This window comes from Mixophyes fleayi, chromosome 6, assembly GCF_038048845.1.
Source record: "Mixophyes fleayi isolate aMixFle1 chromosome 6, aMixFle1.hap1, whole genome shotgun sequence".
Lineage (NCBI taxonomy): Eukaryota > Metazoa > Chordata > Amphibia > Anura > Limnodynastidae > Mixophyes > Mixophyes fleayi.
Genome location: NC_134407.1, coordinates 131106454 through 131121826, shown reverse-complemented (window position 1 = coordinate 131121826; position 15373 = coordinate 131106454). Strand labels below are relative to the sequence as shown.

Sequence of the window (15373 nt, the reverse complement as noted above, 5' to 3'; positions counted from 1 at the left end):
ACCTTAACAACTTTATGGGCCCCCGGGCAATGCAGTGTACCGAGCCCCTAAAAAAAAAAATATATATATATATATATATATATATATATATATATATATATATATATATATATATAAATAGTGTGTGTGTGTGTGTAAAAAAGGAAAATATATATGTATGTAAAAAAAACGTGATTATGTATATAATCACTTTTTTTTACATATATATATATATATATATATATATATATATATATATATATATATAGGGGCCCCCTTAACTTACCTTAAGTCCGATCCTCTTCTTTTTTTCGCGCCGCTGAGTCTCTTCTGCCCTCTTCCGTGCTGTGGTTGCAGTGAATGCAGCATTCACTGCGAGCACAGCACGGAAGAGGGGACCAGGGAGGGAGCCGGATCACCGCTGATGTGACCGCAAGGTAAGTATTTTTTTTTTTTTTAAAAAAAAAAATTGGGATTCTGACGGGCCCCCCTTGCCTGCAGGGCCCCCGGGCACCTGCCCATCGTGCCCAATGGAAGAGACGGCCCTGGGCCCGCTTACATTTCTCAAGGGGACCACACTCCCTAGGGAATCCAGGCCAGCGCTGAACAGTCTGTGGGTGTTTAGTCATTATGGCAGTGGGACCCAAACTGCGTTTCCCCCCCCACCCCCCTGCTATAGTGCCTATCACCCCGGCTGGTTTTCCTAGTGCTGGTTCAATTAAAATGGGGGGAACCCTACGCAAAAAATGTCAAAGATTTTAACACACACAGCAATAGCCTGCCAGCACTAGGGTTAAGACTAAATAGGGAGCAAACGCTTTTGGTTTTAAAAAATAAATAAATAACTTATGCTACGTTTCACAACTTTGAGAGCTGACCAAGGTCAGGCACAACCACCACCCCCCCAAACCACTAACCCCCCCACAAAAAAAAATAATATATTTTTTTTTTAAATACAATAGGACTGCACCACTAATGGATTTTTTTTAAAGGGGGGACTTTGAAATATTTATTAATTATTTACACTGTTATTTATTTATTTATTTTAAAAAATGCTTTTCAGTTTTCGTGTTATTTTACACCTATTTTTTTCAGTTTACTTTCTATTTTTCATAACTTAAAAATTTTTTTTTTTCTTTGAGCAGACCAAGGAGGCAGCTTTGACTGTTTCACTCACAGCGTTAAAAAACAATTGAATAGCTTTTTCCGCTGAGGGTTCGCATCCAGCCTATACTTTAACATTGACAAACGTTTGGAGCGCGAGAAGACCGTTTCGGTTAAAAAAAAAAAAAAGATTTGAATTGCGCGAGAAGTTTCCGCGCTCGAAAATAAGGAAAAAAATAAATAAAAATGACTTAACGCGCTCGAACTTCTAAACTCGCTAACAATTGAATATGCCCCTAAGTCTTATTAATATTAATAGCAGACTCCCGATGGACAGCAGAGAAAAGAGTTTTATTAACCATTAAATTAGATATTCTCAGCTTAGAGACCGGAAGAGAATGCTGCCATGTGGAGGATTAATAGGTAAAAACTTACTTGTATTGTTCAAAACTTTCATCCTTGAGACCTAGAAATAAATTGTTGAATACATTAGAAGCTGACACCAACAAACTACCGATGAGTCTATTGCAAAACTCTGAAAATGTTGTTTAAGTACAGGGATCTCTTACCATTTAAATGAGGATTTTATTTCAAGATATATTTGGTAGACAGTAACATTTCTAAATATTTTACACCATCTTTTCTTTACAAATAAAACTATTATTTTTTTGAAAATAGCATAAAATGGCAACAAATTTCCTGCAGGAGCAGTAGAGAGCGCCCTCTGTACAGTGCCAACACCGCAATCAATGACTTGGTTCAAAAATAATTAAGGAGAAATTTTATCGGCTGTAGCCTTAGCCACCTCTAGAACGAGGATGTAAAGCTTTGAAAATGTGAGGCGAGGATTACAATCTATGGAAGGTGTGATGGGAGGAGAGGAGGGGTAACTAATAAAATAAACAACAATGTACTAAATTAGGTAGAAATACCTTTGACATGAGCGGCAGAACTACAACTCTCAGCAACCTCCAGAAATCACCTTAGCTATTGGAAGTTGCAGTTTTCTCACAAAAGTAGATGAATAACTAGTAACCTACCAAGCTCCACACTGCTGGTCCGTGGATTACACTGTCTGGACCCCTTACAGCTCCGCAGTTCCATCAGCTGAACATGTAACTGATTGAGGACATCTCGGTCCAAAGTATTTACTGCATTAATCAGCTGGAGAAGACAATAATTGAAACTGGATTTCAGTGGACTCTTCACCCTCACATTAAAACAAACTGATGTCTTTATGAACAACATCTAAGGCAGAAGAAGACAGCCTGTAACGCCACAGTCGCTGTGGACCTATGTTCCCGGCTGACTGGATAGGCGTGGCTTTTAGTTCCATAATAGCTATGGAACAACAGATCGCCTATTACTCACAGCAGCCTCTATTTTATTAGAAGGAAATACGAGGGTTGCCCACCTCCCACACATTTTTTTCCTTTTATATAGCAAAGAGGGTGTTCTTTCCCCAAATCTGGAAGACAATTCTGCCGTGAACACAGTCCATCCAATCCTCCTAAATAGAGCTGAATAAGTGGACGGGGAGGGAATATAGCTGTGCAAATGTCATTATTCTACCAAGGTGTGTTAAAATGTGTTTAATATAAAGCAAAATTGAGCCTTGAAAGTTTTAGGTAAAATGTAGGTTAAAAAAGTTCAAGTAAAAAACGGTTTATAATATAGAATTTAACAAGGAAAAATGTATCTTATAACCTTGTTACATCAATGACTAGATGACTTACCAAGATCAGACAAAAACTTTAGTAGACAGTCACACGTTACCTGATATGGATCAGTGTTGAGGTCAAAATACTCCAAGAAGCCAGTGGCAAATTCACAGAATAGGAAGTTATGGGTCTCATTAATGGTCCTCAAACACCAGTAGGTGTTGTTGTTGGCACTTGTACATGCACAGAATGGTCCCACTGCACAGGAAGGAAGAATAGTGACAGAAATGAGGAGCACAGAACTGGGGAGTAATCACATGTGTGTGTACTGTGTATATGAAATCTCAGAGCTGCAGATGTATACTATGACCACCTGCTATCTCCTATAGACTATGGCATCCGGTGATGGCGGATGAAGTAGATGAGCTAACTGAAAGGGAAATGAAAGGCAGGTAATTGTTACAATGTATCATGTTATCTTATAGAATGAAATGTGCCACTTTCCTTTTCCTAAGTTGCCACTTAATTCAATTACTTCACAGCCTCTCCCTTACTTGTGCCCAATAAAAACTGGGTCATTAGTGGTATAAGCTATTTTATCCAGAGCCTCAGAAATCATCACTTGTGAGCAACACTCAGTAAAGGACATAAAATTGTCTTCACGCGGGGACTCAAGTCTCAAGCAGCAGAGTAGAGTTTCCTTAGTGTGCCTGATTATCTCTGATAACAGAGAACTGGAAGCTGGATATACCAAGCCACACAAAGAAAAGTGTTATTGTTTTCAGAGAGCTGAGCAGGATTATTGTAGTGGTTCTATAGAATGTTTGTGGCGTGCATTTGCTAATGAGACCTTACATGTCCAGAAGGGGGCGGTTTGCCAGTGCTGGTTGTCATGGGTGAAACAGGTAAGTCCGGGCATGCTGCATGTATCGTTATTTTTCAGCCTTTTCAGCAGTTTCCGCAGCTTCTTCTTACGCCTCTGTTCACGCAGAAGCCAAACTTTGTCGTGTTCTTTCAGGGATTTCCTGTATGCAAACCCCGCAGTTAGGATAAGGCAAATCTTGGATATTGCAGATAATAGTCTAACATAGATATATCTACATGTTTAGGTATATCAGTGGGTCAGTATCACATGTGGAATAGTTTATATTTACAGTGACTTCATGTAAACTGGTTGTTAGGTTTTGCAAAGTATCAAGTGTGCTTCAATGATGAGGTGAGCCTGTTAAAACTATGATTTAATTTTTTTTCCTTAAGGGGGCCCATCATGAAACTTTAGCTGAAATTAATGTTGTAACTAAAGTGTGCAAAATAATATTGCTAAAAGTGTTGAGTACTTCTGGATGCCCCGCTTTAACATAACCTGCCCCGTATAGCAAATAGGAGGTCCCCCACCTTCCATGATACCTGAGGCTGGATTGTACTGCAGCCCATTCATTTTAAAGTACTACAATTCACACAGTCCTCTTTAGTAGAGCTCTGTGGATGTAGTGTAGCTCTATGGACTGAACGGACTGAGTACTCCAGCGCCATGAGCAGAGTCCCAATTTTTAGTAACGCAGGAAGGGGTAGGGGCAGGCTCTATTTAAGATCAGTTGTCCAAGAATGGACAAACCCTTTAAGGAGAAATTTAGGCTATATATCAATTTTCTACCCAGCACTATACTATTAATGGATGAGATATACAGGGCTCTAGAGATATATTAGGGGCTGTAAGCTATGATCTGTTTTTGGTTAGGGTATTTGCAGATAAACATCTAGACCTACAATAAGACAGCTGATGCTTATTTGAAGGATTAAGAATTAAAAACATGAGTATCAGAGGGATGTGTTCTTAAAGGGTTTTTTTTTTAAAAACATTTAACAAAACCCAAATCATGTTAGTTTATGTTTAACTGTCTGACTTACTATAGGTAAGGAGTACACCTTATCTATTTTCAGATTTGTCTAAGATATTATTTAGAAAGGTTCCATTGACCAGCTCCAGAAAATGTCTCTAATGATACACCTTTACCCCAAATTACTAGGTGTGTTACTTACTTAAAGGGGTGAATTATGGTTGCTCTATTCTTCAGCTTTCCTTTCTTATGCTTCATATGGTAACTGTAAGAACAATACATTGATATAAACAGATCCCAAGAACTTACAATCTGAGACAATAAAAATCTGTTTATAGCCAGACCTAGTGTGGCCGAAGGCATCACAGACAAGTTCTCAGCGACATTCTGCTATTTGTGCCATCACAGCTTCATAAACCACACACTCGAGACATCTCAGGAAGAGGTAAATACAAGTGTGAAAACACACATCTACCAAGGCTTAGTTAAGGAAAATTAAGAAGGGGTTATAAGAGGCATTAATGGAGTAAAATTAAAAATAGTAGTAGACATATAAAATATGGTCCAAACAAAATAGGTGGTATAGAATTAATGATTTTGGAAGAAAACTATAATACAGTGGGAGCATTGGGTACTTGGCTGGATGACAATCATGACTGGAAAGTGAATGATATAGAGTGTATAGGAAAGATATGAAATGAATGAAAATGCTGATACTTGCTGCATTTTGCATAAAATTGCTCTGCGCATGTCCAGAACCGGACTAAATGTCAACAACGTCCAATGCATCTTCGTGCACAAAGGACCCTTGTTACAGCCTACAATTTCATGGACGGAACCGGGAGGTGAAGGGGCGTATGCACATAGTTAATGTACAGTAAGGGCGTGCCAAGCTCAAGCAGTAATGTCTAAATCAAGCCGTGGACATCTTAAGGGAGAATTCAATTCCCCCCAGATTAGCGCCGCGATAACTCTATTACCGTTATTATGGTAAAATCAACTTGGCCTTCTGCTCGTGGCTCAGGGAGCTGCGAGCAAAAATCTGGCATTGAAATTACCATAATAATGGTACTTAAGCGCACTATTACTGGTAATAGTGCGCAGGCCGCATTACTTTTTGCAGTTATGTGGCCAATTGAATTCCCCCCTAAAGATATGTTTTTCTGTCATATCACTTGCACCAGACACATTACTGGTATAAGTGCTGAGTGATAGTAATGACCGTCACGTACGCATGATTGAACTTGTGTTTGCAATCAGGAGCTGTAACAATGCATTCTATGTACAGTAGACATTCATAACATCCTCCTAAACGTATTTTATGGAAAAAGGTTTTGTTATTAATGACTATATTTATTAATAACAAGTGACATTAATAATTTTTTTTTTCTGTTCGTTTTGTGACTTTAGATTCCACATATGTATAGGATGTTTCCTACAGTGTACTGTCCGTTAGAGTAGAGATCACCTAGACTCGTATTCAACAGGAGACGTATCTTTACATCCGCTCCTTGTTGAATACGGACATGCGTATGCACGATTTACGTGTTTTTTTTAAAAACAAAATAATCAGGCCCAGCATGCTTAGGAAGGACACAGCATGACAATCTACCTTCAATATAGTATAGAATCAGTGTAGTATTCTGTATATATATATTTGAGAAAACTTCATTAGCTAAGTAATGATTGGGGATTGTTATGAGCTATATAACATAAACATAACATTTACATTTTGAAACTAGTATTTGTGGCAAAATGTAAAAGACAACTACCTTTTATAAATTATTATTATGGTTTACATTTATAAGTGCCAATCATATTAGGTATTGTTGTACAGAGAATATGTAATCATTCACATCAGTTGCTGCCCCATTGGAGCTTACATCCAAAAACATACAAGGCATGTGGTTAAAAGGAAAGTACAGGAGGTAATAATGGAAAGAGGAGAGCATTTACATTGTTAAAACTCAAACGGAATGAAAGACTCAAGCTGAAAATTGAGTGCAAAAGGTAGTGGGCCTGACTCATTATGTAATGTGCGTTTTTAAAAAAAAATATGCATATCCATATTTAACAACGAGCCGATTTGAAGATAAGTCTAGTGTTGAATATAGGTCTAGGTCCGCTCTGCTCTAACAGACAATACACTGTAGAATACGTCCAATGCATATGTGCGATATCAAGTCACAAAAGAATGCAAAGAATTTTTAAAATTATTCAATTAGTGTCACCTGTTAAAAATAAACTTATTAATTATAATGAGAAAACATTAAAATATATATATATATATTATTTTTTTTCCATGGAATACATTTATTAGAATATACTTAAGGTCTACTGGACATTAAAAACATTTCTGCAGTTGCCCCTGATTACAAACACATGTTCTAGCATACATATTCAGCCATCATCCCTAGTAATCAGGGTACTAATTATCGGAGCTGATAACACCGATATCAACTTGATAGACAAAATATGGGCGAACGCGAGTTCACCGACATTAATAAAATGCAGACTGTGTTCTCCAACATCCCGATCAGAAATAATAACGGCACTGTGTTTGTACGTCATTGAAAATGGCGACCATGTTATTGCAACTTTTAAAGCGTTATTGTTAGGGTTAGGAACTGGGTTAGGGTTAGGAATCTGATCGGGATGTTAGAGAACACTGTCGGATAGTTCTCTTTTCATTAAAGTGGTAAGTCTGCATTTTTTTAATGTCGGTGAAGTCACGTTCGGGCATATTTTGTCTATCAAGTTGGTGTCTGTGTTATCAGCACCGCTAATATCATTACCACCGCTAGTAATCGGCACTGAGACTAGACCTGTAGCTGGTGCAAGTAATACGACTGAAAACCATGTACCTTAGAAATGCAAAACTTGAATCGGACGTTGCTGCGTGTAGTTGAGCTTGGCACGCTGTTACTGTACAGTGACTACGGGCATACACCCATTCCCCTCCCATTTCCACCCCTGAAAACTTATTCTGAACGAAGTGTTCTTTGCACTCGAATATGAACTGAATGTTACTGCGTTCTGTGGTGTATGGTCTGGTTGTGGGTTAACACAATTAGAATTTATGAAATTTTATGAAAGTAGCCACAAAACCTGACATGATATAGAAACTTTGTGAATTATATTGGTTGGTTATTCCTGATGAGCGAACTGTTCAAAAAGTTCAGGGAAATTTTTACCTTATTCCGGATTTGGCTGTGAAATGTTGCATGTGTCGCTAGTTTGGTTAAACCCCCAGTACCTTTGGAAACCTATAGTAAATAGGAATGGTGTTCATAGCTGACAAATCGGTCCCAGCAAGTACCTGATCTTACTGCAGTCACAGTCCTCCGGCCTCTTCTTTTTCAGGTGTCCTCTGACCTCTCTCAGGTTTTTTATCTTATTCTGCAGAGTTTCAATCTACAATGAGATTGTGATATTGTGATTTTCCTGATTATTCCCATAGGGAATGCTGTAGATGATATGATAGAAGATAAAAACATTTGTTTGTGTGTGTGTCTATCTTTCTGTATGTATGTGTCCACCCTTATATTGTTCTTGGCATCTCTTCCCATGTCTTCTGGCACATTCTGCTGTCATATCAGCACTCATTGCATGGGGTTATACTAAGGATTACTGTCATAACAAATCAGCAGGGTGTAAACGCTATAAATACTATTGTTGGCTTGGCCTCCTCTAATACTACTGGTGGCATGGCCTCTGACAGTAAATATGCAAAGCGCTTGTCTGGGACTCATCCTTCTTTAATGGTGGCTGAGTAATAAAAGCGCGAACAAGACCAACACCAATGACAGAGATAAGGGAGGAGACTGATCACTGTACTGGGAATGACATCCGAAATGAATGAGCAACTGATATGCTGAACAACTAAATAGAGGTCGGTAATCAAGTAAAATTGGAGATACTGAAACAAGGCCCAATTTGTAATAAAGTTTCTATTTAAATTTACTGTTAACAATGACTGTTTTATAGTTACATTCATAGGGGCATATTCAATTGTTCCAAAGTTTGAGCAAATATTACCGTTAATACGGTAATCTCTCGCTGGATTTCAGCTCGCAGCTCCCTGAGCTGCGAGCTGAAATCCAGCAAGTAAATTACCGTATTCATCATCATCATCATCATTTATTTATATAGCGCCACTAATTCCGCAGCGCTGTACAGAGAACTCATTCACATCAGTCCCTGCCCCATTGGAGCTCACAGTCTAATTTCCCTAATATAGACACACACTAACACACAGAGAGAGAGGGAGAGACTAGGGTCAATTTTGATAGCAGCCAATTAACCTACCTGTATGTTTTTGGAGTGTGGGAGGACACCGGAGCACCTGGAGGAAACCCATGCAACACAGGGAGAACATACAAACTCCACACAGACAAGGCCATGGTCGGGAATCGAACTCATGACCCCAGTGCTGTGACGCAGAAGTGCTAACCACTAGGCCACTGTGTACCGTATTAACGTTTTTTCCGCGCAGGATTACCGCAATAACGGTAATCCTGCGCGGTCCGTGGGATTTTCGGCAAATCCCGCGGACAATTGAATATGCCCCATAGAGTACTTTTGTGAATTATGAGATACAATAGTAGATCCAAATTTAACGTTAAAAAAATTATAATCCAGCAGTAACTACATAAAATTAACTTTTAACAGATTTGCATAATTAACATCAACCTCAATTTGATAAAATCTAAAGAAAAAAATCAGTCAAACCCAGCTGTAACATCACTTGTGTCTCTTTAGTGGTGTTGAAAATTAATTTAGAAGTTTGTGAATATTAATTTAAGATGATTTATGGAGTTTGTATGTTCTCCCTGTGTTTGCGTGGGTTTCCTCCGGGTGCTCTGGTTTCCTCCCACACTCCAAAAAACCATACTGGTAGGTGGATTGGCTGCTATAAAAAAAAAAATTGTTCCTAGTCTCTGTATGTCTGTGTGTGTGTGTGTGTTTGTTAGGGAATTTAGACTGTAAGCTCCAATGGGGCAGGGACTGATATAAATGTTATTGAAGCTCTTTAAAGCTAGGTCTAGATTATTTTTAACAAGCAGAAGCTACAAGACGTGTTTTTTATTGAATAGGCAGCTTCATTTTACCTGAAAGATTGTTCAAACATAATATTAATATGTCCATATGCTGGTGAACTAAGTGAAAGGGTGATTTCACCAACTGAGAAATTTGTTTTCATACTTTTCGCTCTGTAGACTGTACTCATCATGGAGAATTTTTGTTTTAATTGAGTCAACTAATTTCACACTTCCTTACTGTAAAGTAAACAGAGGAGATTTCCAGGACAGTGATATATTTGTGCCCCAAGAGACTGGTCTGTTTCTAATATGACTGCTGAACAACTGTAAATATTCTCTAGAATTATTATTAATTATGACATCGTCAGGATATTAGTTGCTCATTCACTTCGGACCTCATTCCCTGTACAGCAATCAGAGTCTCCTCCCTTATCTCTGTCATTGGTGTTGGTCTTGTTCGCGCTTTTATTACTCATTACATGTCTGTACTTACCTCATGGTCGATGTGGAGTTTGTGATCTTTCCAGGCTTGTAGAGACTTGTACAGATCTAGATCACACTTTACTGTGTCATTAGGCAGGATGTGGCACCTGTAAACAAGACAGGCAACTTACAGTGAGATACAGTAAGGAATATACCATTCCCCAGTCACTGGCAGGGCTGCCAAGAAGAATTCAGGGCCCGGGTACAACAAATTCATGGGGCCCCCCTCATAGTGAAGTAAGCCCCAAAATTTTTTTGCGCCGCCTTACGGCGGCGCAAAAAAGATTAGGTATATGGTCATATATTCAGGGGCGTGGCTAGCCAAACGGCAGTGCAAAAATTTTGGGAGGTGCGGTCATGCATTTGGGGGCGTGGCAAACGTGCCATTGGGGCGTGGCTAACATAAAAACCACTAGGCTCTCAATTCGCCGGAGCGTCACATATGTTTAAGCACTCCTGACTTTCAGGACATCTACCACCACAGGGTAGTATACAAACAATGCAGTGTGTACACAAACAGTTCAGTCTTGGCCTACACCTTACATTGGACACAACATTCACCAAAAATTGGTATTGTCCCTACTAGAATCACAACATTTCACACACTGTGCTGCTCTCTCCTACCTGTTCTTCTCCACTTTCTCCACCTGTGGCTGCTGCTTTCTTTAGTTGTGGCTTGTCCGGATCCAGAAATGTTGAAGGACCTATTTTGAAAAAAAAATGGCTACATTTAGAAAATTACAGCCAGCCCCAGCGTTAAATCAATAGCACCCACGATTAATAATTAGGCCTTCCTCCAGCTCCAATATTACAATAATGTGCCCCTTCATCATCGCCATGCCTTATGATCACACTGTGCCCTCCATGCTGTTTTTGCCCCCTTCATCTGGCTCCCCTTCATCAGACAATACTATGCTGCTCCCCCCCTTTTTCAATCCCACTGTGCCATGCCTCCCCCCCCCCTTTGTAACCCCACTGTGTCATGCTGCCCACCATTTTTTAACCCCACTGTGCCATGCTGACCCCTGTTTATTAACCCCACTGTGCCATACTGCCCCGTTTTTTAACCCATCTGTGCCCCTCTCATTTTTTCACCCCCTCTGTCATGCTGCTTTCCCATTTTTTAACCCCTCTGTGCTCCCCCTCATTTTTTAACCCCTCTGACATGCTGCTTCCCCGTTTTTAACCCCTTTGACATGCTGCTTTCCCGTTTTTTAACCCCTCTGTGCTCCCCCTAATTTTTTAACCCCTCTGACATGCTGCTTCCCCGTTTTTTAACCCCTCTGTGCCCCCCCCTTATTTTTTAACCCCTCTGTCATGCTGCCCCCCCGTTTTTTAACCCCTTTGTGCCCCCTCATTTTTTAACCCCTCTGTCATGCTGCCCCCCCGTTTTTTAACCCCTTTGTGCTCCCCCTCATTTTTTAACCCCTCTGTCATGCTGCCCCCCCCCCCCGTTTTTTAACCCCTCTGTGCCCCCCTCGTTTTCCTCCCTTCACTTACCTTTTCTCCTCTCTTGGTCTTCTCTGCTGCTCTGTGCTCCATTGTTCCAGACTGACTGAATGCTGGGCATGACATGATGACATCACACCCAGCATTCAGACAGTCTGAATAGAGCACAGAGCAGCAGAGAGGAGGGATGCCGGCTCCGCGATCAGGTGAGTATGTTTTTTTTTTTTTTTAAACTAGCCTGCTCCCCCCACCAACGACCGAGCCCCCCCCCCCCCCCCCCCCCCGCCCCCGCCAAAAAAAAAAAAAAAAGGAAAGGAAAAAAAACGTTTTAAAAAAAAATTAAAACATTAAAAAAAATCAGCAGCGCAAGGGCCCGGGCCGGGCCCCCTGACATGCCGGGCCCGGGTAATTAGTACCCGCTCCCCCCCCCTCTCGGCGGCCCTGGTCACTGGTTAATACATCCACTACAGTCCTGACACCATACTGGGTGTCACACGAGGTATGAGGTGCGCCACAGCTTCTTACCGATGTGTCACTTTGAGTGAGCTGGGTATGACAAGCTCGTTAGTCAGCCCTCCTGTCCCACTGAAATCTTCAGCATCTTTATCCTCGTCATCATCCAGCACAGACATGTAGCTGTTGCTAACATTTATCTTCACTACAGGCTGATACTCCTGCTCTATGCGCTGGTTAAAGATCTTCCTGGCCACGTCAATGGACACAGAGCGGGCAGAGCGATTCTTCAGGTAACTGGCCTTATACTCTGGAACAACAAAATGTACTAAAAAGTTAAAGAGAGGAAAGTATTTTCTGTAAAGTTAACACAAGGCTATCAGTGTATAACAATATAATTATTATTTTGAATGTTCCTGTCTTGTTACCAGTAAATTCAGAATATGTTGGAGCTAGACATGTAAGTGATAATAATTAAGCAGAAACATAATCATCATCATTTTATTTATATAGCGCCACCAATTCCGCAGCGCTGTACAGAGAACTCATTCACATCAGTCCCTGCCCCATTGGAGCTTACAGTCTAAATAACCTAATGTAGAGACACACGCACACACAGACACAGACAGACAGGGAGGGAGAGACATAATGTGATATGTATAGATGTATAAGCAGAATATAAGTTGTACTGCATCATAGCAGCGGTTGCACAGTGGTTAGCACTGCAGACTCATAGCGCTGAGACTACTGGTTGGATTCCGACCATGGCACTATATGTACTACTGATCCCAGTGCAATATGCTTGTTCATTCAATTAGGGCAATAGGGAAAGAGAACAGGCTACACAATATTAATGCTTATAAACTCTGTGGTCCCTTTCCCAATAAACTCATAAGTTTCAATAATGCCTGTGCATGTTGCATTTCAGCTCATGTACAATCTGTGCATGTTTCATTAGGATTGCAATATAATAGATATATGATAAATACAGCTGTCTGAACAAAGCCTTTAAATACTAGTCCCGCTAACTGCAATTGTCACTGAACCTTATTTGTAATACCAAATAATATCCAGTAGGTGGCAAACTGTGACAGCAATATGGTACAAAGAGAGCAATTCGTTCTACCTATAAAATAGAAAAAAAAAATACTATGAAGATCAGATGTACAGTGCCTGCTTTAAGCAAGTATTACCATTTCTGGTAGTACAAAATAGATAATCTGCACATCTTCATTACTCTTCTTGGAACCTCACAATCTGTGTCCTCTGCTGCTCAAATTTGTTACTAGAAGTGTTATTTTTTGCCAACTTCCAGTGGATGTAATGAGAATCACTAAATAACAATTACAATTTACACTTTATATGTATCAACTGTGGAACCCCAGTCATGGAATTTATGCAAAAAATACCTTGCTTAACTGATCACCCAGGGCTGTTAAAATACACTGTACAGTCTGAGTCAGCAGGAAAGCGTAAGATATCAGCTGTTGAAGAACCTTCTCGTATGATATGATTCTCAAGCCATTTCATGCATTGTTCAAAAGTATCTCCCATCCTCCCAGCCACATGGCAAGATTAGCTATTTTTCTTGTGTTTGTAAAACCCCCACACAACTCTGGTCAGTTTCAGATAACAGCTTTGAAGCCTGAAACAAAGGAGGGTGTTGGGACACTGGAAGGATCACTTGCTTTTTACTGCTGGACACATACATAGTGGGGAGAACCGACAGTGGTGATGACATCATCAACCCTGGACCCAAGAAGCTCCATGTGTGTGTGGTGAATCACCACACACATGCTGTTACTTGGGAGGCTGGGAGTTTCCAAGTTTGGACTATAAAAGTCCAGACCCGGGACCCTCTCTCTCTCTCTGGATGCCTGCTGCCCCTTGACAAAGTGCTCTACACTACACTGCAGGACATACACTAGGGATACATTACACTAGGGATACACTACACTAGGGATACACTACACTGCAGAAAACATCTATAGGATTATATATATATTACACTAAGCTATAAGAAAGGATTCTATCACTAGGGATACACTACACTGCAGAAAAGATCTATAGGATCTACTATACTATATATATATATATATATATATATATATTACACTAAGCTACAAGAAAGGATTCTATACTACAGGAACGTTCGCTACACTGCAGATAAGAATCGGACCGAGGATACAAGGACTTGATAAGTATAAATAATATATATATACCCATAGAGCTATATGTGTATTTGTAATGTGGATTTAACTATTTATATACATATAATTGAGTAGCTATTGTCTGATATCTGTGATAGTTAAATCAATATTATAAATACTGATTCTTATTAAGGATACATATGCAAAGCTAGGATAGTGTAAGGAATAACGGTGGTGAACCTAGGGTTAATGTTATATTTATATACTACGTTATGTTGAACAACGTTATGATATATGTGTGAATTGTGAATACAAGCTTTTCTGTGTTAACAGTAAAATACTTTGATTTAAATACATACATATGTTGTGAGTATTGATTATTTATAACGAATATATACTGTAAAGTACTGCTGAGATACAGTGAATATTGGATAAATAGTTCTGTAAAACTTGTGTTATTTAGTGTGGTCAAAAGACTGAGTAAGGCAACACTGTGTAAGGAAAAGTGCATAAAAGTGTGAGTTTTATAGCGAGTGTATCTAAGAATATAATTAAAGGATAGCGTGTGCATGTGAGGCGCTACTACGGGTCCTTTAACATCAGCAAAGAAATTAATCCTATTTAAAACAGCACAATGTCATGTATGTAGCGGGAAGCAGGATTTTTATACATCCGTTAAATAATTTTTTTCTTATTCCATTGACAGACACTAAGGCCCAGACCTGGAGTGTGGCAGGTAAATAATCTTCAAGATGTTTAACTTCACTGTCTCTATGCCCCCTCCCTAAAAGGAACTTCAGTTATTTATAACAAAGCCCCACATGATAAACACGAACAAACAAAGAACAAAGGAACAAACACGAGAGGGAGAAAAAACATAAACCTTCCTAACTTCGCAGACTACTGCATAACACATACTTGCCAACTCTCCTGGAATGTCCGGGAGACTCCCGAAATTCAGATAGGTCTCCTGGGCTCCCGGGAGAGCAGGCAAATATCCCGCAAAATGGCATCTGCTCCTCAAAATGACGCGATTTGCATAATTTTGGCCCCGCCCCCCGTGACAAAAACGGCATTTTGACGCAGGGGCGGGACCAAATTGACATGATACACCACGACCCCCTCCCCGCCCACCAACCAAGCTCCCCTCCCAGAATTAACTTACAAAATGTTGGTAAGTATGGCATAACAGATAGCACAGTGTCCCCTAATAG

General features: G+C 39.9%; 1 protein-coding gene across 3 annotated transcripts in view; it reads right to left on the bottom strand.

The window, feature by feature from the left end:
- The window catches only part of SULF2 (sulfatase 2), a 298832-nt gene that overhangs the window by 6644 nt on the left and 276815 nt on the right, over positions 1 to 15373 (bottom strand). For all 3 annotated transcript variants that reach the window (XM_075176428.1, XM_075176429.1, XM_075176431.1), the window contains 8 exons: positions 12082 to 12319; positions 10118 to 10214; positions 7902 to 7996; positions 4785 to 4847; positions 3600 to 3769; positions 2860 to 3002; positions 2124 to 2247; positions 1519 to 1549 (listed from right to left, as the gene is read on the bottom strand). In XM_075176428.1, coding sequence (XP_075032529.1) covers positions 1519 to 1549; positions 2124 to 2247; positions 2860 to 3002; positions 3600 to 3769; positions 4785 to 4847; positions 7902 to 7996; positions 10118 to 10214; positions 12082 to 12319 — 961 coding nt within the window. The remainder of the gene's footprint in view (positions 1 to 1518; positions 1550 to 2123; positions 2248 to 2859; positions 3003 to 3599; positions 3770 to 4784; positions 4848 to 7901; positions 7997 to 10117; positions 10215 to 12081; positions 12320 to 15373) is intronic.